This window comes from Pimephales promelas, chromosome 21, assembly GCF_988280905.1.
Source record: "Pimephales promelas chromosome 21, fPimPro1.hap1.1, whole genome shotgun sequence".
In the NCBI taxonomy this organism is placed as follows: Eukaryota; Metazoa; Chordata; class Actinopteri; order Cypriniformes; family Leuciscidae; genus Pimephales; species Pimephales promelas.
The window spans coordinates 18,246,295-18,273,939 of NC_142789.1; the positions used below are offsets into that span (position 1 = coordinate 18,246,295).

Below are 27,645 nucleotides of genomic sequence, written 5' to 3' on the forward strand. Positions count from 1 at the left end.
ACTTTTTACTTCTAATATGCAATTCTGGAGCCAAATTGGAATTCTGGGACGTGTTTATCCCCGCGTTGCTTTCTTACCTTAGCAACTCTCAGCATCAGCAATATAAACAGCTCTTAACAGGCACTCACAGAAGTTCCCATGATCCCTTGTTGCAGTCTCAGTACTTGCAGAAACAGGATAGAGAATGAATCACCACCCCCTCCACCCTTTCTTGTAAGTGCCAAAGAAAATCTGCTGATATTAGAACATAAAAAAGAGTGCATAGCCATTGCATTGCGTTACCATGCCGCGAAGACGCTGGTCCTGGGATTTTTGGTTTTATCTGTTTTTCGGTATGTTTTTGTCCCTGAAGCAAAGGCAAGTTTGGTCCCATTTCCCTTCCGTCCCAATTAAAAGGCAAACGTTCCTTTTTTGTGTGCGTTGCCCTCCCCCCAAATGCACATTTTATCTCTTCGATCTGAAGAAGAACGCCCACCCTTTCTGCATCCCTCACTCCCCTGTAGAAGAAAAACGCATTTTTACTCTGTTCTCGCAGGTCAAAGTTCAGCCAAAGGGGCTTCGGGGGCTAAACATGATGCGGCAAGCCTCAACATTGGCGGCTCAGATGAGCCTGCCAAAAACAATTACAAGACGCTGCAAACTTCTGTCTCACAGCCGTAATCAAAGGTTCCCTGTGCAGATTTATTGGGCTGCCTTATTTACGACCTTCCATTATAGCGGCAATATACACCCATTACGGGATATGACAAGGCTTCATGCTTGCTTACACCTCGGGCTGGTTAATATGGCAGTGATGCACTCGCTCAGGAGCTGCTCGTTCCTTCAAGCTCTCCTATGCAACAAGTCTTGCATCTCTCGAGCAGTGGGTTTCTTGAATCATGAAATAGGGGTTAGTCATGAAGAGTTGACGACGTCGGTTTTGAAAGCTATTGTTGGAGTTTTGGTATTGTCCCCTACATGTCACATCTGAGTGATATAAATGGTCTGGCTTGATGTAAATGAACCACATGTGGTTCCTCTTGGCTCCATAGGCAATAAAACTACCCACATCTTTGGTTTGCGTCCCCCATGATACAAGACATGCCTGCATCCTCTTCAGTCATGCGAGTTTTGCGTGACTGCCTCAGTTGACAGCTTTGAATGAAGAATACAACTCCTCAACCAGGTGCATTTAAGTGATTCCAACTGTGAACTTGTTGGACCCATAAAAGCACCCTCGAGTTTCAAAAATGTCCCAATGTACTGTAAATCTGGGTGTGGAAGCCAGTAAAGAGTCTTCTATATCTCTATCTTAGTGGTCTTCAGCTGTTGTTGTGGCGAGCTTTTGTGTACAGCACGTACTTCATGTGTAGATAGTACCATTCCCACAATGCAATCACAATGCTCCATGTTGACTTTTTTAATGTTTTTATCTTATTGCTTTTGTAAGCAGGTCAAATGGCCAAGGTTATAATAAAGCAAGCAAATTTAGTAAAACAAGTTGAATGTATTGTGTGGTCCATGTCTCATATGGTTTTGGAATACAGTCAGCATTTGAAGAGGATCAAAACCTTTCATCAAAGTTATACATGAATTTTGTGAAATTAGGAATCTCATTTTACTGGTTTATTCTTATTTAATGATAATTAAATTAATTTAGACATTAAGACATCGTAGAAGAGGTACATTCAAGTAATTGTATGTGTTAATTACAATTTTAATATATTTTTAATAGGGCTGTGCAAAAATGAATTGCGATTAATCACATCCAAAATAAAAGTCTGTGTTTACATAATATATTTGTGTGTGCTCTATATAATTATTTTGTATATATAAATACAAACGCATGCATGTATATATTTAAGAAAATGTGTAATATTTATATGTAGATTATGTATATATATATATATATATATATATACAGAATTTAAGTGCAAATAATTCTTAAATATATACATGCATGCATATGTATTTATATATACAAAATAATTATATACAGCACACACAAATATATTATGTAAACACAGACTTTTATTTTGGATGCGATTAATCGCATCAGCCCTATTTTTTTTAATGAATTAATATATCAGGAAAAAAACATTACAACAAAATTGACATCTTTTTAAAGTGCAGTGATTTTTCTAATAAGACTATACATGTCAATACTGTAAGTCATCAGTTCACTGAATCATTCATTCTGAATCATCCACACATTTGAAGCCTTTTGTCTTTCACTCACTTTCCCTCTTAAAGATACTAAATGCCTTCCTCTTCTGTTGGAAGTTGCTTGTGTTTTTGTACTGCTGATAATAAGTTGCTCGAAAGGTTGGTGTTTTTTCAGAGGAGATGTTTTCTAATTGAAAAGGGCCTCTTTGTCGCTGTTGTTGATGCATCAACACTCTCCGTCAAAGACAAACGTCCTTCGATCAGAGCTGGTGCACTGTGTTGTAACCTTTGGGAAAAGGGAAAAGCATGCCACTATTTCATGGCACAATGGCATTTTAGTTTGACACAAGTATCTCTTCAGGCAGACCTTCGTTGCTCCTTCCTCCGCGTTTGTGTCCTTGGCTGCCATTGGCTGTTCAGAGGCTCAGGTGGTTCTTTAGGTTTATCCTAATAGATGTATGGCGCACTGCTTGTTTATTATGTTCTTATGAAGGTTAGCAGCTGTGGCACTGTATTTCTACTGCAGATAAACACTTTCTGATGGGGTTGATTGTGAATCTGTGCAATTGATTTAGTGTGTACATTTGCTTTTGTGATAAAACTGCCTATATAGGTCTTAGCATGCTTCCTAAGACTTCTATCAATGCCGGATGGTCCCTCAATATGTTTTCTTTTCTTTCTTTTTTTCTGCTAGGTGCCACGTGATGATGGTAGAATCAGCAACTGAGACCATTCGAACTACACCCTCCAGTCAAAATGGAGTCAGCAGCCTAAGCAGCCAGTCAGATGGCGGAGGAAGAGAAGGCGGGTCCAACTGTGACACCAATGGGGAGATCAGCCCTGTGGATTTACTGCACCTTCAACAGCAGCAGGTGTGTGTTCGTGTGCAAAAGACCCTACATTCTCTACCCTGACTTTCAGGAAGCGTGTTGGGCTGTTAGTTGTTTCTTGTGCAATTCCCATGTCTTGCGCAATGTAGAAACAAGCAGATATATGATGCAAATTGCATTACGTTGTTTTTAAAACCTCAGAGTTTATTGTGTGGTGTAATAGTATTACAGCTTGTCACTTTTTAGTCATTTGATGGGAACTATAAAAATATAAAGAGATAATTCACCTCAGTATGGAAATGCTGGCAATTACTCATTCTCCTGTATAGTTCTTCTGTGGAACACAAAAGGTGATTTTTTTTTTTTACTTTTATTTATTGCAAACATCACAAGTTTATGTGATTTTAACAAATATTTCAGAAGGTTGCACCATTTGCTATTTTACATACAGAACTTGCCTTGCCAAAAAATTCAGTATTTCATTATTTAATTTTCTATTCAGGTATTCTCATCCTCTTAATGTAGTTTTTTTTTTGTTCATTATGTTTAAAATACATTTATTAATAATTATAGTAGTTTCAGACATTAAAAACATCACAGAATGTGTATATTCAAGGGATTGTATGTGTACTATATAGGAATTTCATGCTTAATATATATATATATTTTTTTTTAAATAAAGCACACAAAAAATGACATCATTTTTGTTTAGCTATCAGATTCACTTTTCAGTTAATCAAGTTCACAAAATGATTTGTTAATGGATCACATTGTTCCAAATCCCGAACCAATGATCCATTTGTAGCAGCCCATGTCTCACACAAAACTATTTTCTGAAGATTTTTGCATGTGTATTTCCTACGCTATCTCACGACCAATTCGTATGAATTCGTACGAGTGATTAAAAAGTGGCTAATTCGTACTAATTCATACAACCTCACTCGTACGAATTCGTACGATTTGTCCAAACGCACGTGATGGGTAGGTTTAGGGTGCGGGTAGGTCATTAGTACGAATTCATACGAATTGGCCAATTCGTAAAATATGTACGATTTAGCAAAAATCGTACTAATTTGGACGAGTGAGGTTGTACGAATTAGCCTCCTCGTAAAATTCGTACGAATTCTCGTGAGAACGGGTTGGTATTTCCAATTCAAAAGCTGCTATAGGTCAAATGACTAGAATGATAACAAATTGCAGTAAATGGTCAAACTATTAGCACTAAAAACGAGAAACATGATTACGATAATAGAAATAATATAACAAATACCAGTTTGCAATATCAAGCAGCATAACAGACGCTCTTAGTTTAATTGGGGCACATTATGATCATTTTATTGTTTTTGTGTCCCGTTATACTTCAAAAAGTTTCAATCAAAATTTTTGTCATTGCATGCAAAAGAGCGACCAACACAGTCTTTAAAATTTCTCCTTTTGTGTTTATAGTAAGAAAGTAAGTTGCGCAGGTTTAGAGAGACATGAGAATGAGTCGGTGATTTCATTTTTGGGTGAACTAATCTTTTAACCAAATCTGGTCCTCAGGCTTCATATTTCCATGCAGTCATCCCGAACTGCACTTGGCGATTTCATGCGTTCCTGTAGATGATGCCGACTTGACTGAATTCCTCACACTTGAGGTCCAGTCTTAGTCACAATAAACCTCTAAGCGACTGTTTTATGCAGTGACACGTCAGCGTGTAGAGGCTTGTGCTGTTTTTGCTCTTTGGCCTATGCGTCAGTGTCTTCCATATCCAGTTTGTCAGTTGGAATTTCCTCACTTCCCGGACTCTCTTGGCTGAAACTCTCTTTTTCTGTTCACACTCTTCCCTAAATGCATTACAGACACAGAGGGTAACAGGACCCCTCAACCTTGTTATCAATGACACAAGCTGCACTGCATGCCTGTTAACAGATCCTATTATGTCTTAATGTAATATTGATAAACTGTTACTAAAAGAAAGTGCGATCTGTTAAACCATTTTATTTAAATCTCTGGATTGATTTGGTGTGTAAATGCAAAGACTTTTGACACTAATATCCTCTCGTTTTGGCCGTTATTAAATAACCCCACACAAAATGTGTAATTAAAATTAATTATGTTTTATAATTTGAATATACAATTATTTTTTTTTTAAATGTTATGAATCTTAATAAAAAAAAAAGACTAAGACCTTGAATTAACAGTCAGTGAACATGGGAAATATACATTCTGTCAGAACATGAAAGATGTTCAGTTGGTTAGAAATATGAAATACTTTTTTTGTACATCATATGATCTGAGATATTGTGATTTCTGGAGATTAAAATTAATATAAAAATAGTCTTATTCTTAGTCTGTCTAACCATTTTAGTTACTTACAAATGGCCACAAGTTTTAAAAAAATCAGCAATGAAGTGAGAGTCATTGTGAGAGAAGAGGGAACAAGAGAAGTATAACAGGAAGTGAGAGGGAAAGAACTTGTAAAATAATAACTACTTTAAATAATTTTATTTCTGACAGTTGAAATAAAGGCTTGAAATTGTAGTGAAGGTAATGAATGTGAATTTTTGCACTCCTTTAGCTGCATCCTCTCGCTGTGTGTGTGTGTGTGTGTTTGTAGACTCCCGCTGAGCGAGCATGGCCTCACCACACACAAGGAGGCCTTTCTTCATGGCTCTGCATTCTGGTGTTGGTGCACCTGTACATGGTCATGTGAGCCAAAGCCTTTAATTAGAGATAGAAATGGCCAGTTCCTTCTGCTCTAAACCATTTCCAATGTCAAACATACGGCCGCCGTGGCCTCAATGCCACACTCTTTCTCTCTTCTTCCTTTCTGTCCCTCTTTTTTTTCCTTTCCCACTCTTTCTCTTCTGCCACACTGACCCATACTTTTGGTCTTTGGTGGCAGCAGTTGCTCCTTGTAAAAGTAACGTATACTAAGCTGTGACGGCATAACTATAACTCTAGGATAATTATGTCAGAGTTCGCAGGTTTTAAACTGACATTTGAGAGCCTCTGTAGTCTTGTTTGAGCATTTGTGAATTTGTCAATCACGACTTTGTTTCTTATAATTTGCTACTATGTCTCACAATTGCTACTTATTTTCTCATAATTGTGACTGTTTAAAAATTGAACTACAGTATTGATTGGTTTAGCTGGCTCGTTTGCATGTCAGAACAGTTGCAGTTAATTTAATCCATGTTTTCGGTTGAACTTTTGGTTTTCAAACAATCATTCTAGAACAATTCTAATGTTTCACTTGTTGTACATATAAAATGTCACACAGACCTTCAGTGGTATAAAAGCCGTAAGCCACTGTCTAATAAGGATTTGATGTGGTTTCTGGCATAAAAGTGAGTGTGTATACATGCCAGTGTTGATGTGTAGGCATATTTTATTTCTACATGGCCTTCAGCCTTATGGAGTTAGGCTCCACACACCTGCTCATCTTCCAGTAGCAATTCTAAACATTTAAACAGGGGCGGCTTGCCCATAGAGGGCGCTGGGGCGCCGCCCTCCCTCCGACCTGTCTGTCTGTTTTTTTAATATATATTATAATTTATCATTTTGAAAAATAATCTTTGTTAATTATATGCTAATAATGGTTTTACTTTGAAAAGTGTTTTGAACTCACCAGAATGATATTTGCATTCACTTTCGTTACTTTTATCATGTTGGTGTAGTAGTATAGCCAATAGGCTGTCTTCTCAGGGCGCCAGTTCGCTCAGCCCCACAGTGCTGGAATTTAAGCCAATGGTTCCCCGGTTGCTATGCAAAAAAGTTTATATTTCGCCAATCAGCGCCGTCAAATTTTATGGTTTGGGGGCGCTGAAAATATCGCCCACAGTATCAGATTAGGGGAGTGCACCGTGCACGCGCACCACGGGACATTTTTTTACCTCAGATGAGAGAAGAATGGCAGCGCCAGTGACGTCGAGTGGAAATAATGTAAAGTTAGTCGCTCTGTCACTCACTCACTCACTCACTCACTCACTCACACACACATAAACACTGTTTCACACACATTTGATATTAAAATAGTTATAGGAATATTAATACCTGTGTGTTTGCTTTGTTTTTGATGTTTTTAAGTTCTGAGCTAGATTACTGTGTTTCATACTAGTTAAAATCAACTTTCTTCTCATACTTGGGTGTTACAATCAAGAATGTTGTCCCACCCTCTCTTTCAGAGCCTTTTCTCTCTCTCTTTCTCTAGTATCAACACATTGTTATCCATTATCCAATTGTTAATTTGTCAAAAATATGTAGTCTACAGCTGGGGATTGATTAAACTAGATTGTTGTATTACCTATTTTTTTTTTTGTATTACCTATATTATAATTTATCAATATTATGCGTTTGCACTTTTTCTGTCAGCACACAGAGCATAATAAACATGCAACTTGTTCATTATCATTAACTGTCAAACTGTTATTATTATTATTGTATTATTTGACCATTGGTATTGACTGGTTTAAGTTATTTTATTGGTATAGGTAAGGGCATGGCCTAAGGCCTAAAATGCACCAGAATGCAGGAAATCACATCTACTAAATTCAAAATTTTCTGGGGGGAACCCCCAGACCCCCCTCTTATTCAGCCCCCCCTACAATAATTTTCACCAGCCGCCACTGCATTTAAACATACTTTGGTGTTATCTGAGTCGCTTTACAGAGGAAAAAAACAAAACAAAACCGTATACTGTCCCCAGGGCGTCTGTTTGAACTCCTGTCATCCTTCGATGTGGGAAATTTACTCATGCTAAAATGTTTTTATTCACTTTTTTTTAGTCACTTTGAATCAGCATCCGGATACAATGAATAGACTTTGTGACTGGATGGCTTCAGCATTTAGTTGTTTAGACCAAATTAAAATCGTGACTTTAAAATGAAGTTTCACTGAATGACATTCCCTCCATGTCCTAACCTCTTTTTAAGATATCCCAAATATTCTTCTTTTTTCGTCATTCCTCATTTTCTTATTCTTCAAGTGAGATGCAAGTTTTGTGCTAGCAAGCGATGCAATGCGCCCTTTATGATATGGGTGGCAGTGCCATAGAAATCTGCCTCCTTTATTCTATCTCAGATAGCCATTGTTCATAAGAATCTGATGAATGAATTAGTTCTTCATGAAGTTCCCTCATTTGATTTTAAATGAATGGAGCGTTTGGCCTTGAAGCCAAATGACTTTAATGAGAAAGGCTCTGAAAATGGCAAAGCAAGCAGTAAATTGTTATCATGGCAGAACCTAAAATTGTAATTTATCAAGTTTTAATGTCTTGCTCTGCTATCCTAATTTTTTTTTTTTTTTTAATGGAGTGGGTCACTATGATACCCAGCAGAAATTGAAGGAATTATTGAAAGAGAATGAGATGTTTCAGGAATTCTTCCGAAAGCCCCTTTCACTGTATATTTATCGAAGTTTGGCATCGATCGATAAGTCAATAAAAGTCGAGTCATGCTCTGTCATACAGGTACACAAGGTTGTATTAATTTAAATGTATTCTATTAAATGTATAGAGATGCAAACAGAAGTGTATAATTAGTTGTAAATTAAAAAGATATAATAAATGCATAAATTTAGCTTAAATAAAAATAAAATTATGCAATACAATTGTAATAATTTTGTTTAAAGTCTTAAACTCAATAATTACTAGTATTTTGTAATATAAAAGCTTAAAATTAGAAATAATCATTTTAAAATAAAATACATAATTTGTAAAAACATTAGCAAAATGAATCAATTAAAATAAAACAAATACAGTAAATAATCATAAATGGTGCATGAGGTGACCAAAGCTGTATAATACACTTTAACCTTAAAGTGAATGCACTTCTGTTTGTCTAGTCTAGTCTCTTCCTCCAAGCCCAAATCTTTCACCTGGAAGCGGCACAGTGCAGCGATACTGGTTAAACACCCTGCCAAGAAGCGTTGGAGCAGAAAAACAGTCCCAGTTCCCTCTTTGCAGACCCGTGTTGTCAGAGCACAAAGCACTCTCTCCTTGGGCCCCTCGGGAGCCTGGGAGAAATCACAGGCATCTGCAGACGTCAAAGACTCAGCCGTCTTTACCAAACAAACAGAAGCCCAGCAGAGTGATGGAGAATGCGAGCAGAGGGAGGGTGAGATGGCAAAGTAGCGAAAGAGAGCACCGGGATGAGTTTGAGTCAGAGAAACGGAGGCAGGCATCTCGGGAGAGGAGGGGATTGTGGGTACGGACAGATACGAGGTAGCCGAGTCAGAGAGGGTAAGAGAAAAGAGTTGAGAGGGAAGGGGGAAAGTGGGGCTGAAGTGGTTTGAGAGAGGGAAGGGAGGGAGGGAGTGAGGGTTGGGTTGGATTGGGGGGGGGGGGAGAAAGTGCAACGCTGAGATGTGTCAAGAAAGGGCGCCTGGGCCCCCCTGAGGAATGTTCCTTGTCTGCTTCACAACCCCAAGACCAGCAAAACCCTTTGCTTTGTAGAAAAAAAAAAGGAAGACAGGAGAGGTAGAGAGAAAAAAAAAACAAGAGTGCACACTAGTGGAGTCCTTATAGAATTTCATCCTCTTGTTGCACAAAGCCAGGAATCCAACCAAGGGTTTTCTGTTTTTCAATCCCTAGAGTGTTCTTCACTTCAAATGGTCCCGCTCCACAGCCAGTCTACAGCTACTTGGGCCTGGGCATGTGGATGTGGCCCTGACAGACCCCTCTGCTGCACTTCGCTTTCTTTAATAGGGTGGTCTTATCTCTCTCTCGCTCTCTTTAGGGTTACAGTAGACCTGTGGTTTCGCTTCAAAGCAACCGTTTAGATAGAATGTGCCCCAAATGGTGCGTAGCAGGTTAAAGACATTGTGTGGTCCAGACCAGCTCTCTTGAAGCACCATTTGGCTACTATTATGTGGTTTAGTATCAAGAGAACCAATTTCTCTTAAAGTTCTTCATCACAGCTCATCCTATGAGTGACACCATTGATATAGATAGAAGCAATTGGATGTAATCTTTTTACCTGGTGGACGATATAGAGGTTCAAAATGCCAATAATTGGGTCCAAATCTTTAGGAATCAGGGGTATCATTTATAAAGCGGGCGTACCAAAGGATTTGATCCGATGTCACATGTGAAAAACAAACGGGATTTATAAAGGCAAAGTGAAAATATTGAGTATGCCAATTGAAGAGCAAGTGCACATGGGTTTTTGCTATACCAGTAATTAAAACAATCAATTAAAATGTAATGATAAATAGACAATCACAATATGCCTTAATACTATTATATGTCTTCTGTAGGTGGAGTTGATGCACTTTTTCATATTGCGCTTGAATTTAAGATGAACTCTGAAAGGATGCTTTTAGGATCTTTTTATGTGTGTGTAGGTGTTATAAATTCTTTATAAATTCAGGTCAGTTTTGACCACTTCTGAGTTTTGGGTTAAACTCTCATGAGGAGTGAGAAGACAAGCAACTGCTTCCCTAATTAGTGGAGAGTTGAGAAAGAATTGCTCAACAGAGAGAGAAACAGGCAGCCAGACTCCTCTTTAGTAATAGACAAATATTGACATCTTAACATTGGTTATGGTTTGGAGCTGGTGCATATGGAGACCACATCGTTGTAAAGCTCAGGCTCTTTTGATCAGATGGCCTACAGACAGGAGATGGCAGATGATTTCAGTGTCTCTCTCACTTCCTCTTCTCACTCTCCACTCACTTTCACTTTCATCAGTGGTCAGGTCATCTGTCAGTTTGTCAGTTTTTATATAAAAACCAGCCCATTTATACAGATTACGAAATTTAAGTAATTTTACACTATGATACAATGTTGACCGTATTTGGATCATAAGTGTTCCTAACAATTTCTTTGTTTTCTCTTGTCCTTGGTCTATATTGTGAGGGACACTTGGTGGTTTTTCTTCCTGTGGTCAATGTATCATAACCCACCCCCACTTTTTATGTTTTTACAACTCAGAATTACCCATCTCCGTGTGACGTTTGCTTTACTCTTTGTTTTCTCTGGCACCGTCCACCATTAAGAGGCCATAATGGACTCTGCAAATTGGTCATAATGGTAGCTTTAATTAAACTGTCCACGCCGCAGATGGAAAGAGTGGATAAAGGCATATAGATCTCAGATTTCTGGACAGATAGGCCATATTGAGTTGGCTGTCCTGATGGCAGATCATAGGTACCCGTGAGGTAGTCTAGACGCTCTAATTGGGTTTCTGCGTGTAAAATGCTAAGCGTGGTGAGATAGGAAGTTTGGACGCTTTGACAGTCAGGGTGTTTGGCCTCTCTCCCGTCTCATTACTGTTGGGAACGGCCTTCTGTTCAGCACTCGGCGGACGGTAATGGCCGTATCACGTCCTCCGTGTGAAATGAAGCTCATTTGACCAATTGCAGCCAAACGTGTCAGCGGTCACAGCGCCTTGGGCCGACTGACACGTACAGAGCCGCTCTTTCTCATCTTCCCCTCAAACAGCTTAAGTCTAACGAACAAAAAAAGGGAGGGGAGGGAAAGTCTTAAATACAGGGATCATGTCCCTTTTGGACAAGGATGCAAGGTGATGAGGGCCAGGCCTGAAGCCAGCTTAATAACATCCAGTAAATCGAACATTTTCAGCCCATTGAGAGGTGTCATTGCTTAAAAGCATTCCACACTTTTAATTGTGGCCTGTCTCATTGTACGGAGGTCAGTGAAGAAGAAAAGGTCAAGCTTGGTCACAAAACGCTGGTGGTGATGGAGGTGCGAGAGGTTTTAGAGGGAGGCGGTAAGGGAGGGATCTGTAGACGACCTCAATAGATGCCGCATCTATTCCAAAAAAGACCTCCGGCGTGCTGGTTTCCTGTTGTACAATTGAAAAGCTACTGTAGCCTGCTTTGAGCTTCTTACATGGTTAAGAAAAAGTAGTTGAGGTGTTTCTTTACTTGCTTTATGTTCGCTCGTTGCTCTCAGAAATGAATAAAATAAGAACTTGGAAATGTGTTTCTAAAGCTTTTTCTAGATACTGTTTTTGCTCTCGAAAAATGTATTTCGTTTGACACCAAAGTTGCTGTCTAGGATTGGTTACACATGCACATTTCTATAAGTAAAGGTTCATATGAAGCGTAATGTATTTCACATGTGCTCTGAGATATTTCATATTCTTCATCTAATGATTTTTTCACACGTGGAGTCTTAATTCTGGAATGTGGGAATGTCATATTTATGGGAGGGTAATAAAACTAATTTATGGCTTTTCCAGGGAAACCTTTGAGAAGGCTAAAGAGGGCCGCCGTTAGTGTGCATTTACATACGTGTGTGTGTTGGTATGCTTCTCTCTCTGTGTGTATGGAGATATTAGGAGCAGTTGTGGCAACACACAGTGGCCTCTTCCTGCGTCTATCCAGTGCGTCTGTCTATCCAGAGCATCTCAGAAGGACTGCCAGCACAGCTGGGTTCACATCAGTTCCACACACATAGCCAGACCACAGTAGTACTGTCACCCAACACAGATCACATTTACAATAATAACAAACTCATATGGGAATAATTGCGAGAATAACAAGATGTGAAATGACTTCTGGTAACATGTTGTTAGAAAGAATCAGAGCAGTACATGTATGGATGGAGGGATGAATTATTTCTTTATTTTTATTGCTTATTTTTTGATCATTTATTTGTTTTTAATAAATGCATTTGTTTTTAGTGTGTGTGTGTGTGTGTGTGTGTGTGTGTGTGTGTGTGTGTGCATGTGTATGTATATATATATATATATATATATATATATATATATATATATTCTTAAGCATTTTAATTGTGTTCATTTACAAGGTTGTAAACTTTATTAAAGGTGGAATGTGTAATTAACAGCAATAAAAGAAATTATTGATAATTTTTCTCCACCATATTTCATTTAATCCATTTTTTTAATGTTCTGAAAATATATATTTTTTGTGTTTGGAGTATCCTCAAATTAAAGTTGTTATTGACTGAATATCTGGCATATTTTCAAGGCAATTTTTAAATGAGCCATATAGCTTTTTTGGAGCCACTGGTCACAATGTTTCCGGCTTTATTCATTCATTTATTTAAGCTTTTTAATTTGGTTTATTAATTTGGCAAAAGCAAAAATTTGCTTTGTTTTTTAGAGCAAAAATTATCATTTGACAAAGACCGTAATGTTTATTGAAGGTGGAGTGTGTAATTTCTGCGGCAATAACGGCAAGTAAAAAATAACTGTGACACTGTAAAGTTTTATTCTTAATTTTTCTCCATCATATTTTGCCTTCGGACTCACAAGCCCTCATTTAGCCTCTTGTTTTGGCGAACATGCTCAAACATAATAGATTCGCACCAACAAACACTTACGTCCCACTGTCTAAAGTGGTGCCACAAAGCCACCTTTTATTCTGTGCTTGTAATTTCTACGGCCTGGGCAGTTCATAGGCAGTGCTTGAAGCACATCAAGCATTGACCTTCTAGTCACCATGGCGATTATGAAAGATTCTCAGCTGGATACTAATGTGTGGGCATTTGGAGGTATAACTCCCTCAGAGCTGATTGACAAACCACTGGGGAGAGAGGGAGGAGAGGAGAAAAAGGAAGGAAAAGGATGGGGACAGGAAAAAAATAGGCCAGGAGAATGGATTTAGTGATTCGGAGAGAGTTGTGAGGAGTGGGAGGGGGAGATTTAGGTAATAGTTGAAGTAGAGAGGAATGGAGGAAGGATGGAGAGAATGAGGGGCAAGAGAAGGAGGGTGGCAAGGGAGGGAATTTCAGTTTTGGAGAGTTAGCGAGGCAGAGGGAGGGCTTTTTTAGCCTTAGTATACTTCCTGCTGGACTCCATGTCAGGAAACAGCCATAAGTGACACTAATTGGCATGTGTTTTCGCTGCATCAGCTCTAATCAACAGAAAGGGTACAAAAAGAGTGTAAATTGTCAAGGACTTGTGCCACTTTTAACTTCAAAAAACAGTCCCCCCTCAAAGACTCAAATAAATACGGTTTTACTGTATTTTTGATAATATATAAATGCAGCCTTACTGCAATGAGAGATTCAAAAACAACTTTTTAAAAAACTTTTCAATCCCAAACTTCTAAAAAAACATAATAGATTCGTGTTCGCAGTAGCCTGAAATTTAAGTTGTTGACTAAAACCAAATCAAACGTGACTTGATAAATTTAAGTATGTAAATGGGGGAGCCCCAGTCGCAATTTTTCCATACAAAAAAGAAAAAAGAAATTGTGTTCCACAGAAAAATAAAGTCATTTGGTTTTGATATACTGTAGGTGAGGTTTTCCTTTTAATCAAGCTGAATACACATGCGAACGTACGTACTCACTAAGCCCAATTTCCTTGCCTTCAATGCCCACTTAGAACTGTGTAATGCAGAGGCCTAACCTTACGCCATCCCAGAAGCCCCCGCTCTGCACACGGCTTAAGAGACCCCTCAGCTCTCCATCTCTGTCCTCCCAACGGCCCTCTCCAGGCTCCAAAAAATGGAGAACCCCCAGGGGAAACAAAAAGACGAAGAAAAAAGCTAAAGAAATATGCACAGCACCACTCTCAAAGTTGTTGCCCTGGTAACTGGTGAGGGCGAGGGACTGCAAACAATGAAGCCAGATCCCTTTTTAAGTGTTGCTAATTAGCTTGCCTCCGCTTGCTCTTTGTGTTTGCCATCTTAAAAAGAGACTAAAGTCAACAGGGAGAGAGAGGCGTTGTTGGAGAAGAGAAGAGAGGGAATGTTGGTTTCTATTTTTCTTCTCCTTAATAGCCAAGGGTGGAGATAGAAGCGAGATGAAGGCCGCTTTGTGCAGTGTGACACGGATTGATGATATAGATTGATGCTACTGATGTAATTGAATATTGATGAAGAGCATGTGAAACCTGGAGCTGGTTCGGTTTTGTTGAAGGTTTGCTTGCACAGTGCTGAAAGAAAGTGTGTTTGCTTTATCTTATTCACATTGTGCATCATCAGAGGAGATTTGAAGTGTCCAATTTGGACACGACAGTTGTTTCTCCTCTTTCGCTCTTGGTATTTGTGCGTAAAGATTTGAAACGTGGCCTCATAGCACTCTGTTTCCTCTCAGTAAGATTTATTCCCTCCTAAATCGTCTTCAAAACCGCCCCACTCCCATTTAAACACAGATGGCAGAAACTTTTTCAGTTCAATGTGCCGTTTATCCCTTTTGAATATTTTCTAAAGATCAGTATCACTTTAGCCACTACCAGGTGTAAAATCAAAATCAGACTAAAAGCATGAACTTTATTTTTTTTTAGTTCTTCTCCAAGCAAGCAGTTTCAAGTTGTCCTCTGTTTAAACAATACATCGCATGTGTCTTTTTTTTCTCTTGCTTTTGGCAACATCCCGAGTGTGTATTATTAATTTTTTCTTTATTAATAATAACAAAGAAATGCGTTCCATATGTGTGGTTTAGATGGGAAGCCCCGCTGCCAGTTAGCGCTATCCTCATCATGAAGACCAGGTCAGTCTGTTTAGCATATGTGTGTAGGAGGATGGGTTTTGGACCGCGTCCCATTGGGCTAGGTCACTCAAGCCATGACTCGCATCACACCCCAACACCTTCCTTTTACACCGAACCATCCCTGCAGACTCACTCCGAAATCTTGAAAAGCTCTCAAATACGACAAGACCTTGAAAGTCCATTTTTGCTTATTAGTTTTTGCAGTCCGCACAGCGGAGAGAGGTTGAAACCATATCAAGTAGAACTTTGTTTGGCTGCCAGAAGGGCGGTGTTAAGAAAACCACAGCAAAACTGCCGTGCAATTGCCATCAATTAGCCGGCTGTGCGGCTGCCGAGGCTGGAGGATTTTGAGACGACCCGTATCCTGAACTCTCCGAGCTGTCTCAATGCTGAACTCTCACTAATGCTGTGGTCCTCAGCACTCCAAAGTGAGAGCTCACGGTGCCAACAACGAGGTAATGATGCCCAGAGAGCCCAGCCATAGTGGATTACACTTCCTCTTTTGCTCTTTCAGTATGGGACATGGGGATAAGTTACTGCAGAGAGAGACACCAGGTACACATGAGCTCATTTGAGCCTCTTTCACTGTTTTCCTTCCCCAGATGGGTTCAACAGCCATGCAATCCTCGCAATCTTTTTCACAGTTTTCAAAACAAAATCTCTCTGACACCCAAAACACCGCTGCTATCGTGTTGCAGACCATATTTACTTTTATTTTCCAGCGGGCTTTTTGTTTTAACATTTTTGGGGACTTAGAGGTGAGCAACGCACATCTGGAAAGCAGCAGAGGCAGCAAGTTTCAAACAGGTCCCCTTTGTGAAAAATAGGATGTAAAAAAAAAAAACGAAAGCGGTCAGGGTTTTCAAACATTACAGCATATTTTGAAGTTTTTTCCTCCCTTAGTTTTATTTTTTTATTGCCTTGGCTCCTAGTCACCCTTTCCTCATTTTAATGGCCAATGGGAGTCTGCTGTAGCTGTTTAAATTAAGGTTTTGCTATAGCCTTTATATTGCGGAAACATTACATTAAATGGCAAAAAGGGACAGCGGCGGGTGTTTTCAGATGATTTCGCCATTGAATAATTCACTCGATTTTTGCCATTTTCAGATGCATGTTCTAATGGATCTGAACAAAAACAAATGTGACGAGTGACTGCGAACCGCATGATGGAGCAGGAAGTGGCAAATTAAATCCAGCTTGGGCCAAAAAGGAGCGAGAGAGTGGGGGGAAAAAGGGAGAAATATGGTCAGAAGTGCAGTTTATTTGAAACCCACCGTGAAATTGGACAGCTCTGCAGGCTACGACTGTAATGAGTCATGGGGACCAAGTTAAGATCTGCAAAACCTTGGCCCGGGCCTGTAAACCTGATCCTGTCGTACAATCCACACCTCGTCCTGTAGCCCGGGGTGGACAGCTGCTAACAGGCCCAGTATGTCTGCCTGCATCCGCTGTAGACGAAGCTCATTTGGTCACCAGCTGTGTCGGAGCGTTCCAGCATCAAAATAGAGTCAAAGTCTGGTTCTCTGGCAAACAATAACTCATCCTTTAGCGATTATCGGCATGGATAGTCTCTCTGGAAAGTTACATTGGTAACATTGGCCTGGCCAGCACTCCATAAGCGATGGTGTGTAACGCTTTCGATTGTGTGGACAAACACATCCGCGGTGGCAGATTCCTCTGGTAGCTGACAGTGATGCATTTGATACATTACAAGCAACTGCTACTGAAAGCCACACTTCACGTAAATATGCCATTCAGATACAAAGCAATCCCACAAGTTGTCACACTCGTGAGTAATAAAGTGGCTGCCGTCAGGAGTGGCGAAAGGAAAGGAGCGGGCGCATTGTGCGCCTGTAGTTACTCAGAGCTTGAAGAGGTTGTACAAGCAGGTATGATTATTTTTGCCAAATCCCTCTCATGAGTGACGTTTTGGATGCCGGCTTCCATTACATCTGTGAAACTTTTCTTTCATCTCGCCCCCCTCCTCTTCTTCTTCTGTTTCTTGTATCCAATGCAAGCAAACAGAAACAGCTCAAGTCTTCATTTTTAGACACTTTACAAGGAGAAAGCTGAACTTCCTAATTCCAGGAGGATCAAGCCCGAACCTCAAAAGAAGCAGCTTTTGGCATAGCTTTACTTTTCCTTTAAGGTTGAATGGCACCGGTTGGGGGAAAAAGGGTGCCTTTGTCTTCCTCTCTCCGCTCCTGATTCAGTGGTGGCTATCATGCAGGGTGCATGCTGAACAAAAGCACCCGAGTGTAACAAGTCCTCCCGGTTTGTACCGCTGAAAGAAGGTTAAGTTTGGTTCTTTTTTCACCCTCGGTGCGACGCAGGATGTTTTTTTTTTTTTCCTAAACGTTCACATTCCAGTCCCGCCTTAAACACCGTTGATGTTGAGTGAGGGGAAAATAAGCTTTGGCTAGTTATTTATGAACTGCTATTTTGCAAATTGGAAATATATTCTGTCTTCACACCCTTAAATAGACTTTTTGTGGTGTGTTTGGATTTGTTTGTAGAGTGTCTGACCACATCTGTCCATGCGTGCGTTTGTAGCATGAGGTAGGTAACATTACTCGCATGAAGAGCACACCCTGTTGCTTTCCTAAACAGTGAGAACAAATTACAGAGTGCATTTGAAATGTTATTTAATAGAAAACTGACCTCACCTATTTGCGTTTAGTCTAAAATGGCACCACAAGGCTGTGAGACATTTATAAGACTATATAATTAATTTCTTTGTTTATTATAACCCATAGGAAAGAATAATCAGATCTATTTGATTGTTCCACTTCCTACCGTAATGAGATATGGAGAGCTGAGGAAAAACTCAAGAAGTAGTCTCAAGAAAGTCTCACACTCTGCTAATATTTGTCAAGTCTTCATTCTATCTAATACTAAAATATAATTAAAATTTACTTTAATTTGAATGTATATCAACTTTTAACAAATTTAAGGAGAAACATCTGAGGCAAAGTTTCATCTCCATTTTGTCTCATAAACAATGAAAGAGCAACTTGTGTACAGTTAATAGCTTTTTGTTTTCTTATCAAAAAAAAAAAAATCATTGTTTGTGAATAAGTTGTGTGAGATAAAACAAATGATTGTCAAGTCACAATGTGTGACATAATACCTCAAAGCTGCTTCGTGTGCGGATAAATATGCCATTTGGCAGTAGAAGCCAGAGTGTAAGTGGAGCATGTTGACAGGGGTTTATTTAAGAATGAATTAAAAACGCAGCGGCATGGCCCCGAGGGAGGCCACCACTGTTGCTTCGTTGACCTCTTCTAAAAGGGTCCTCACTAGCCAACTATAAATAACTGCACATCATATCTAACTCTGATTGGAGGTCAGCACAGAGGCAGGGGTTTGACTGGTCGAGTGTGGCCCACAGCGGTTTCATAAAGCTGATGTAGACCGCCCCGTAGGAAAGTCTCTCTTTAATATCTCAAATGTTTATCCTAGAATGCAATAAGATTAAATAGAAAACAAATATTAAAAACATTTATTTTCTCCGATAAACATTAAGTTAAAGCCTCAGTTTGTGCGTCTTAAGTTTCAGAAGAGATCTACAGTAACTGACTGTCCACATTCATTTGTTGTTTATTTCTTTTTTTTTTTACTTATTCTAATTTCATTTGAACTTTTCTCTTCTCTTTTGTCATCATTTCTTTTTTTATATCTCTACGTTACTCTTATATGAAGGATTAGTCTTTGTTTCTTTCTACCCTCATCTCCATCAATGTCTCCTGAGCTTCTCCGAGCACACAGTGGCAGTCTCAGTCTCAGTCTGTCTTCAGCTCTGAATCCGCCAACTCCAGTAACATGATTCCCTCTGACCCTTCGTGCCACTCTGGCCCCCCTACCACTTCGCCGCCATCCACCCACCCACACCCATGGATGGCCCACCGTGGGCTCTGTTTTTCTACGGGGGCGGTTGTGGGGGGACGTTGCAGGCATCAACAATGGTTCTCTGTCAGTGATGATGGATCATTCCAGCATATGGTGCCCACCTGTCCGCAGAGGAGCCGAGTTCACTGTTTAGATTTACTGGAGAGAGAGAAAAAGCGAGTGAGCGAGCGCCCCGTGTTCTGCCCTCTCCCTCATTCTCACTCCCACAAACACAGGCGGATTAGGGCTCCGATTCATCACCTCCCAGTCGTGTTTACTTAAGCAACCTGAGCGTAATGAATAGAAGCTGGGACATCCAGGAAAGAGGCGCGCAATCACCCCTGTTTGTGTGTTTTACTGCGTTGTTTTGGAACGTTCGTCGCAGAACGGCTCAAAAATTTAATCTGCCGTATTATTATTGGACGCTGGCACGTCTGTGCGCACGGACGCGACTGTCACAACTTTGCTTGAACGAGAGCGAGTCGTACTACGTGCGTATGCCAAAACGAATTCTTCCCTGTTATTTTCCCATAATGGACCCTCACCCGAAAGCCCCCCCTCCTTCCCTCTCTCCTGCAAAAAGAAAAGAAACCCAGTTGTCAGCCATTTTTTTTTTTTTGTTGAAGCCTGTTAAAGAGGGGAGGGCGAGAGCCAAAAGAAAGACAGGGGAAAAAGGGAAGAAGAGGGAGTGCCCTGCTAAATCTCCCTACACCTACCCCTCTGACCACCCTACACCCTCCAGCACCCCCTCCCCTCCCCCCCACAACGACCCTGCTGAATTAAAAAATGCTCTGTTATTAAAGGCAATGTCAGGAGTGTTGATTTACGGGGGGGGGGGGGGGGGGGGGTTGATGACAAGTCAGAAGAACTCACACACTGTGCTGCTAAGGCCGCCAAGCTGGGCTCTGACCTCTTCACCCTCCCCTTCCCCTCTCTCACTCGCTCTCGCTCTCGCTCTGGCTCGTCCTACCGCCCGCCCTGCGCTGCAATAAAACCTGTCTAACTCAACAGCACAATGGAACTGTTGTTGGACCCGACCAGCCGCGGCCTCCCTCATATTTTCTTTAAAGGTGCAGCGCTCACCAGCGAATGCCACGAGGCTTTGGGGTGGATGGGAGAGAGAGATAAGATGAAAGTAGGTGAGCGAGAAGAAAGAAGCAACTCATGTTCCCTTTTGAAATCTGGATGTGTTTTTCACTCCCTGCTTAGATGGAAGTTATAAAGCATTTTTTCCCCTCTGTTTGTACTCCAAATCTTTTTTTAACCTCCACTGTTCGTGAAAGCAATAAAATTGGCAAGTCAGACTCAATAGATTCTCCAGCCACAGAACTGAGCCTCTCCCCGTTGCTCAGAGAGACTCGCTACCCCAGTTACTCTATTTCTGGGCCAGTTTAGTGTCACCAGCCTCCGGTCCCACTGTTGATCTGTGTGCATCGTAATTAAGACCAGCCATGCTGACCACTTGTTCTTCACTGTGTACTGTGCCTTTCTCCTTAAAGGAGAGGTTCACCCCAAATTTTCTTTTTTCTTTTTTTTTCTGGTCTTAGTGCGGCACAAGTTTAGATATTAGGTAAATGTCCATCATAAAAGTTTCTAAACGTGATTTTACAATGGTAAAAAATAAAAGCATACACTCTGTATTTATACATTTGATAAACTACTATTGTATTGGGCAGCTTTTATGTTGCTTCTATGCTTTTTTTCTTTATTTTGTTATTTTGTAAGTAATTTGTATGATTTTCTTTGTCCTTTTTAGAGCTTCTTGTGTTGTTTTTAATGGAAAATATCTACTTGGACATTCTGCCCTTCTGTTGTCTCAGTTTTTTGTTGCGTAGAACAAAGAAAAATGTAAAATGGACCACTTCTATGACACCTTTATGGTGCTTTTTTTGGAGTTTTTAAGAGCTGCTCTGACATTCTGCTTAGCCTTTAGTTGAGTCTTTTTAAGAGATTGCATGTGGGTGAGTAAGTGATAATAAATGTTTCCTTTTGGGTAAACTATTCCTGTAATATAAGGAAACAGTCCAAGAAAGTATGTATGAGATGGATCTAAGATGGTTTTAGCATAATAGTTGGCAATGTAAATTTAGGAGTGGTCCTATTTGGGGTGACCCAGTCACTGCAAAATTACTGGTATCACAATCTATCACCATTGCACCCCTGAGCAAGGCACTTAACCTCTGGTTGTTCCTGAAGGGGCTGTGCATTAAATTAGTACACTGTAAATTACCTAGGATTAAATGTGTGCACTAAACTGCTACCATTTAATCCAAATAATCATGGCGTTTATGAAAATCAAAGAAGACTTTAATAAAGTGGTAATCAGTGCGGCAGTTTTGCCAATTGTTTATCATTGTTGCCAGACAACCATCTGGTCCAAGTTGTTTCTGCTTGTGTGTGTGCGCGCACACACGTCTGTGAGAAGTAATTCACACCACATGCCATCAGTTTGTAGTCTCAGAGCTAGTCGTAGCTGGGAGGTGCTGCCGGTCACTTTAGCTTATCCAGCCCTCTGCTGAGGTCATGTGTGCGGAGGGGGAGGGGGGGGTGTGCATGCGCGAATGTGTGTGTGCACGGCGCTCGATTGCGACCTCAGCAAAAGTAGCAAGTGCTCTTGATGCAGATGGTTTTCATCACACCGACCACTGCATGTTCTCTCTCTCTCATGTGCCGATTGTATAGGGGGCCTCTTGCCTTTTTTTGGCCCCCTCTCTCTCTCTCTCTCTCTAAAACCCCTACCACCCCCTCTACAATAAAAAAGACAGAGGTGTATCTCTCTTAAATGGATTGGCACCATTTATTTAGAGGGTCCTGGACTGGGCTTTGAAATGCACCCTCCCACACATTTAGCCAGTAAGTACTTCTGCAATTGATATAATGGCTATTAGCACTATCAGTCTATTACTGATATCAGATCAGTGCTAAATGGTCATATTTTAAAAGGGTAGTTCAAATGAATATTCTGTCATTGTTTATTCATTTGCCTTAGTGTCTTATGTCAAACTTACTTCTGAATATGTATGCTGCTTTTTCCACTACAACAATAGCAGAAAGTAAAAAAAAAAAGCACAACAATTTTTTATTATTATCTTAATATTTTTTACAATGTATTTACAATATTTTAATGTAGTTTAATCCTGCTGATTTTTCAGTTGCTATTACTTCTCACTACTAACCAAAAAGTACTCGCATTTATATTTGATCACACAAAGCTGTTTTATGACTTAAGAATACTTTAAATATATATTTTGAGTTGTATGGACCACATTTATGCTATGTTTATGGTGCTGACGTGAGAGAGAATATATGATGGCAATTGTAGTTTTTGGATGGATCATCCTTCTAATGACAGTGACTGTTGTTAAACCATATAGATTTGCCTTCAAAGTGAGTTTACAGCTAGATGAACTATTAAAGCTGGCTTAAAATGTCTAAAACTTTTGGAATTTACAGCTTTTTTTTCGGTTAGCATATATCGAAGTATGACTGAGGATTTATGTTTGGTGTCAGGTCTTTTTTAAAGAGGGCTTTTCAGCCACATCAGTCCCCCCCCCACACACACACACACCCCTTTCATAAATCAATATTTACTATGTAACCTTCCTCTCTCTCTTCAGGGCCAGGAAGCAAATGTGCATCCTGATGGTGCTCTTCAAAAAGCTGTTTGCCCACTGATTTACTGTTGCCTAGTGTTTTTGTTTTGAGAGCCACATTTTGCCATTGGACCAAAGATCCTGTGCGGGTACGGTTTCAAAAATCCAAACGAATATTGCTGTCATCTGTTCGTAGGGTAGCGAAGCGTTGCCACATGATGTAGGACGGACCTTTGAGTCGTGGCACAATGGACAGAATATCTAAGGAAGTGTGAGAGAAAGAGAGAAAAAAAGGGTGCGGTAGAGTTACAGAGTTGCATTTTCTCCCTCTCAGGGCCATTTCTGGCCCTGTAAGGGAGGGGCCCAGCTCACTCAGGTTGGCAAACAGGTGGGCCCCACCATGCAGTGCTAAGTGTAGCCCTCCTGTGATTTTGAGGAAATGTAAGCAGAGTGCAAAGGTGTGTGTATGTGTGGTGCTCACCGCTGTGTTGTCTCTGTGTCTCGTGTCCACAGGCCCTCCAGGCAGCACGCCAGTTCATCCTCCAGCAGGCCACAGGACTCAACTCCCCCAGCAGCAACGAGCTCAAACAGAGCCCCGTGCAGGTACGAGTGCCACACACAAACACAAGCAAGAATAGACAAGCATACATACACTTCTTATTACCATCCTAATCACATTTTTGTCCTTTCACTTCATGCTTGTTTCGTTTTATCATTAGGGTTGGGTGGTATATCAAATATTCATTGTATTTATGATGATTTTGCTTGTGAAAATGATGAATTCAATGCACTTCTTAATAGGCCATTTAGTTTCCTAAAGGCAGCTTTATTATACTAGATCCAGAATCCTTCCTTGCTAAAAAAGTTTTAAAAACATTTGATATAACATTTAAAAAAGTTGGTAAGCTTGATTCATTTTTGTGAATCATTTAAAACGGTCTGAACTCTGATTCAATGATTTGTTTGCAAAGATGCATATAAATGAAATTTAGTGAAATTGAACTGAATTGAAAAATAATTTGAAAAAAAAGTTTTTTTTTCAGCTGAATCACCCTGCCCTATTTGTCATGTTGTCTAATAAAGTTCTTGACTCTCTGATTCTGATCGTCTCCCATCCCCCATCTGTCCTATATTATTATAAGAGCAGAGTTGTGAATGTGGTTCTTTGTAGTGAAGAGCTGAACAATGGCACTACTTAAAAACCAAGCTTCGTTTCTAGCTTGAGTGCACGTTCCTGTAGCACCTGGACACACACACACACACACTCAGGGTCTAGAGCAGGAATCTTGGGAATAGAGTAGTGTGGAGAGCTTAGATCTATCAGTACCAAGACCAAAGTTTAGTACAATGTGGCTATGATTTGCTAAATAATGGGTAAACAAATTATTACATCGTGGCCACAATTTACTAAAACAGGAACGCATTCTTAATTTGTGGCCACAACATTTTTTTTTTTTTTCAGCATGTCATGTACAGCATATAAATGGTAATCATTTAATTACACTCTAAAAAACGCTGGGTTGTTTTAACCCAATTTTGGGTAAAATATGGACAAACCCAGACATTGGGTTAAAAATGTAATTTAAAAATGTAACCCAATGGCTGGGTTTGTCCATATTTTACCCAAAATTGGGTTAAAACAACCCACAAAATTAAAAACAAATTTTTTAGAGTGTATAGTCACGCTATCTTTGCCAAGTAATCATCAGTTCTTGTTTAACAATACACTGTGCATTTTGCAAGTGTGTTAGTATTGTTTTGTCTAGGTGTTTCTTACTGTTGGGAAACCGTCTTCATGCCTGCCATGTTGAATTGGGGCAGTGGTGATAACTGCCTGCTTTAGCCCACCCGTCAAATGTGACAAGACGCACTCGCGTGTGTATACCAGAGTAAAGCTTTTGATATCACAGTCATGAAAACATGCATCTTCCTGCGTTAACACAGTTGTGAGACTAACACAGACTGGCACGTAGGCACAGATTAGGGTGCACTTTTTGTTTAGCCTGAATCTGATGGAGATGGAGGAGAGAAGAAGATGAACAAGGCCACCGCTAATCACGAGCAGGAAGCGAGGGGCGGATGTATAGTCAATACGAGCATATTGGGTGAAAAGTAGAGAGCGCAAGTCAACGAGCGAGAGAACCGCCCAGTGTTTTACAAATCATCAATAATCCAGGAGGAATGCTAGCTGACAGTTTAAATGACCGTGTTGAGAGGTTTTCCCTTCAGGGTAATTAACATTATCAAGGAACAGCAGGTTACCTCGTTAGTGGCGCACTCATTTAATTAACAAACCACACTAATTAGATTGAACCCTGGGCTGAAGTTTGAAGCGTGCTCGTTGAGCTAAGGAAAAGTCAAGAAGAGGAATATAAAAGGAACATTTTATCAGAACACTAGTTGCTTTTTTTGTTTATGCACCTTTCGATAATGCATGCGCCTTATTGAACAGATTCGGCTCTTTAGATGTTTCAATTGTGGTGTCAGCATCACTTTTATTTTTGATAATATTTTCAATTTAAAGGGATGGTTCACACACAAATAAAAGATGTTTACTTTTTTCTACGGAACACAAAAGTGTTTGTTTTGTTTTGTTAATACATTGAAAGTCAGTAGACTTTCATCAAAATATCATCTTTTGTGTTCCACACAAGAAAGCAAGTGATTCATGTTTATTTTTGGAGTAACTTTCCCTTTAAGGATTCAACTTTAGTGTTCACATTGTCCTTCTTCATTTCACAGAGGTGACATGAATGGCATTTCAAATGATGGAGCTTGTTTAGCTGAATTGTAATATTACTTTCATTGAACTTTTTGGGTATAAAGGGGAAAACAACCCTTAAAAGGGGCGTATATAGGGATCAGAATATCCATGGCTTGGAGGTGGGCTCTTTTGACTGCTGAAAAGCAGCCAACCAGAAGTCCTGAGCATCTTTTGACAAGTTTTACAAAAGAGCTAATCTCGTTTTCTTTACAAAGGGACTTACAGAGGTTATAGCATACTACATTCTCAGGCTGGATGTTATAAAGAGGCGTGCACATACACATTTGATGTTTTCGGATCAACTCTATGGTCAGATTCACTGACCTCTGTCGACCCATGACCCTTAGTAGAGCCTCAGGTGAGGCTCTTTGTTTGGGCTTCTGGGGTGAAGTCTATCCCATCTCAGCACAAGGCCACCCTGCATACTGATAACGGAGAGCCCTGAGATTCTGCTTTGTTGTGTCACTTCCTCGTATACTGCCCCGGGGCATCAATCCTCAACCCCAACCCTTCCCCGTTCCTAGTTTTTTTAAAGGGTTTACGTTACTTTCGACAGGGAAAATGTCAGGTATGTAGATTTACAAGTCATGCTGGAGGATTAGCTTTTTTTTTTTTTTTTTTTTTTTGTAGTGATGCGTCATACCACTTATGTCATTACGAAAAGGCCTTCAGCTGCTCGACACCTTGCCATCAAGAGACTCTTACTGTTATTTCAACTCTCTTTTTACTTAAGTCTTAATTCAAATAATTATTATTATTATTATTATTTCTAAAAGTCTTCGGGTTCAGGGTATTTGAAGCTGTTTTCAAATGGAAAGGAGCGTAGGGCAAGGAAGTCATTTAATCTAATCAATGGATTTAACCTGACAGAAAATGGCTGCTGGTCAGGTTAAGCTCCCTATGAAGATTTGAATGCGGTGTGACAAACAATGAAATCTTTTGGTGGCTGAATTTTCCTCTTCTTTACTGCCGTGCCAATGTAAAGAAGTTATGCTACTGAGGTTTTTGTCTGAATCTTTCAGAACCTTGGCCGTGACCTACATGTTCTTTCCTAATGTGTGTGTGTGTGTATATGTATGTATGTGTATGTATATTTATTGTTCTGGCTCAGTCTGTGCAAGAGAGTCATTTAAACTTGACAAGGATTACATTTCACTTCATAGGTTTGTTTGTTTAAATTAGTTTTAAAATGATTTTGAATGAAAACATTAAATGGATTGCATTTATATAGCACAATGACCACCAAAGCGCTTTTACATATCGCCTCGCATTCACCCATTCACTCACTCATTCATACACTGACAGCGGTGTCAGCCATGCAAGTCGCCATCCAGCTTGTCGAGAGCAGCTGGGGTTCGATGTCTTGCTCATGGACACCTCGACACTTGGTCAGGTGGAACCGAGGATTGAACCACCCACCTTCTGGTTTGTAGACAAGACAACCTACATGAACCACTATGTACACTACCAACCCAAAAGTTTTGGGTTGTTAATATGATTTTGAAAGGTTGAAAGTCTTTTATGTTCACCAAGGCTGCATTTATTTGATTTAAAATGACAGTTAAAACAGTAATTATGCGAAATATTACAATTTACTTTTTTTTTTTCTTCCATTTTCAGCATCATTACCTCAGTATGCAGTGTCACATGATCCTTCATAAAACATTCTAATATGTTGACTTGGTGCTTCAGAAACATTTCTTATCAAACTTAAATTTTAAAAACAAACCAAATGGTTGTTTTGTATGGAATTGTTTACTTTTTCATTCATTTTATTTGATGTTTTATAATTAGCATCGTAATAAAATCCAAACCTTTCAGGAATATTAGGGCTACCATAGGACTATTTTTGTATTTGTGTATAAGGTGATGGAAAGGGCATAGAATTTATCATGGTTGTAAAGAACCATTTTACATACAGTACACACACATGGCTTCAGTCCCATCTTTGTTAGTAATTGAAAAAAATAGTGTCCTCTTTTCGTGTATTATTGAGGACCTCATTTAATTAAA

At 39.8% G+C, this 27,645-nt stretch overlaps 1 protein-coding gene across 5 annotated transcripts in view; it reads left to right on the top strand.

Moving 5' to 3' along the window:
* foxp4 (forkhead box P4) overlaps positions 1-27,645 on the top strand; it is a 133,282-nt gene that overhangs the window by 37,271 nt on the left and 68,366 nt on the right. For 3 of the 5 annotated variants that reach the window (XM_039673576.2, XM_039673575.2, XM_039673579.2), the window contains exons 2-3: positions 2,840-3,017; positions 23,382-23,471. In XM_039673576.2, the coding sequence (XP_039529510.1) occupies positions 2,850-3,017; positions 23,382-23,471 (258 nt within the window). In that variant the 5' untranslated portion in view covers positions 2,840-2,849. Of the gene's footprint in view, positions 1-2,795; positions 3,018-5,577; positions 5,668-23,381; positions 23,472-27,645 lie in introns of those variants that run through there. The other 2 variants (XM_089124810.1, XM_089124811.1) reach the window with 2 other exon arrangements.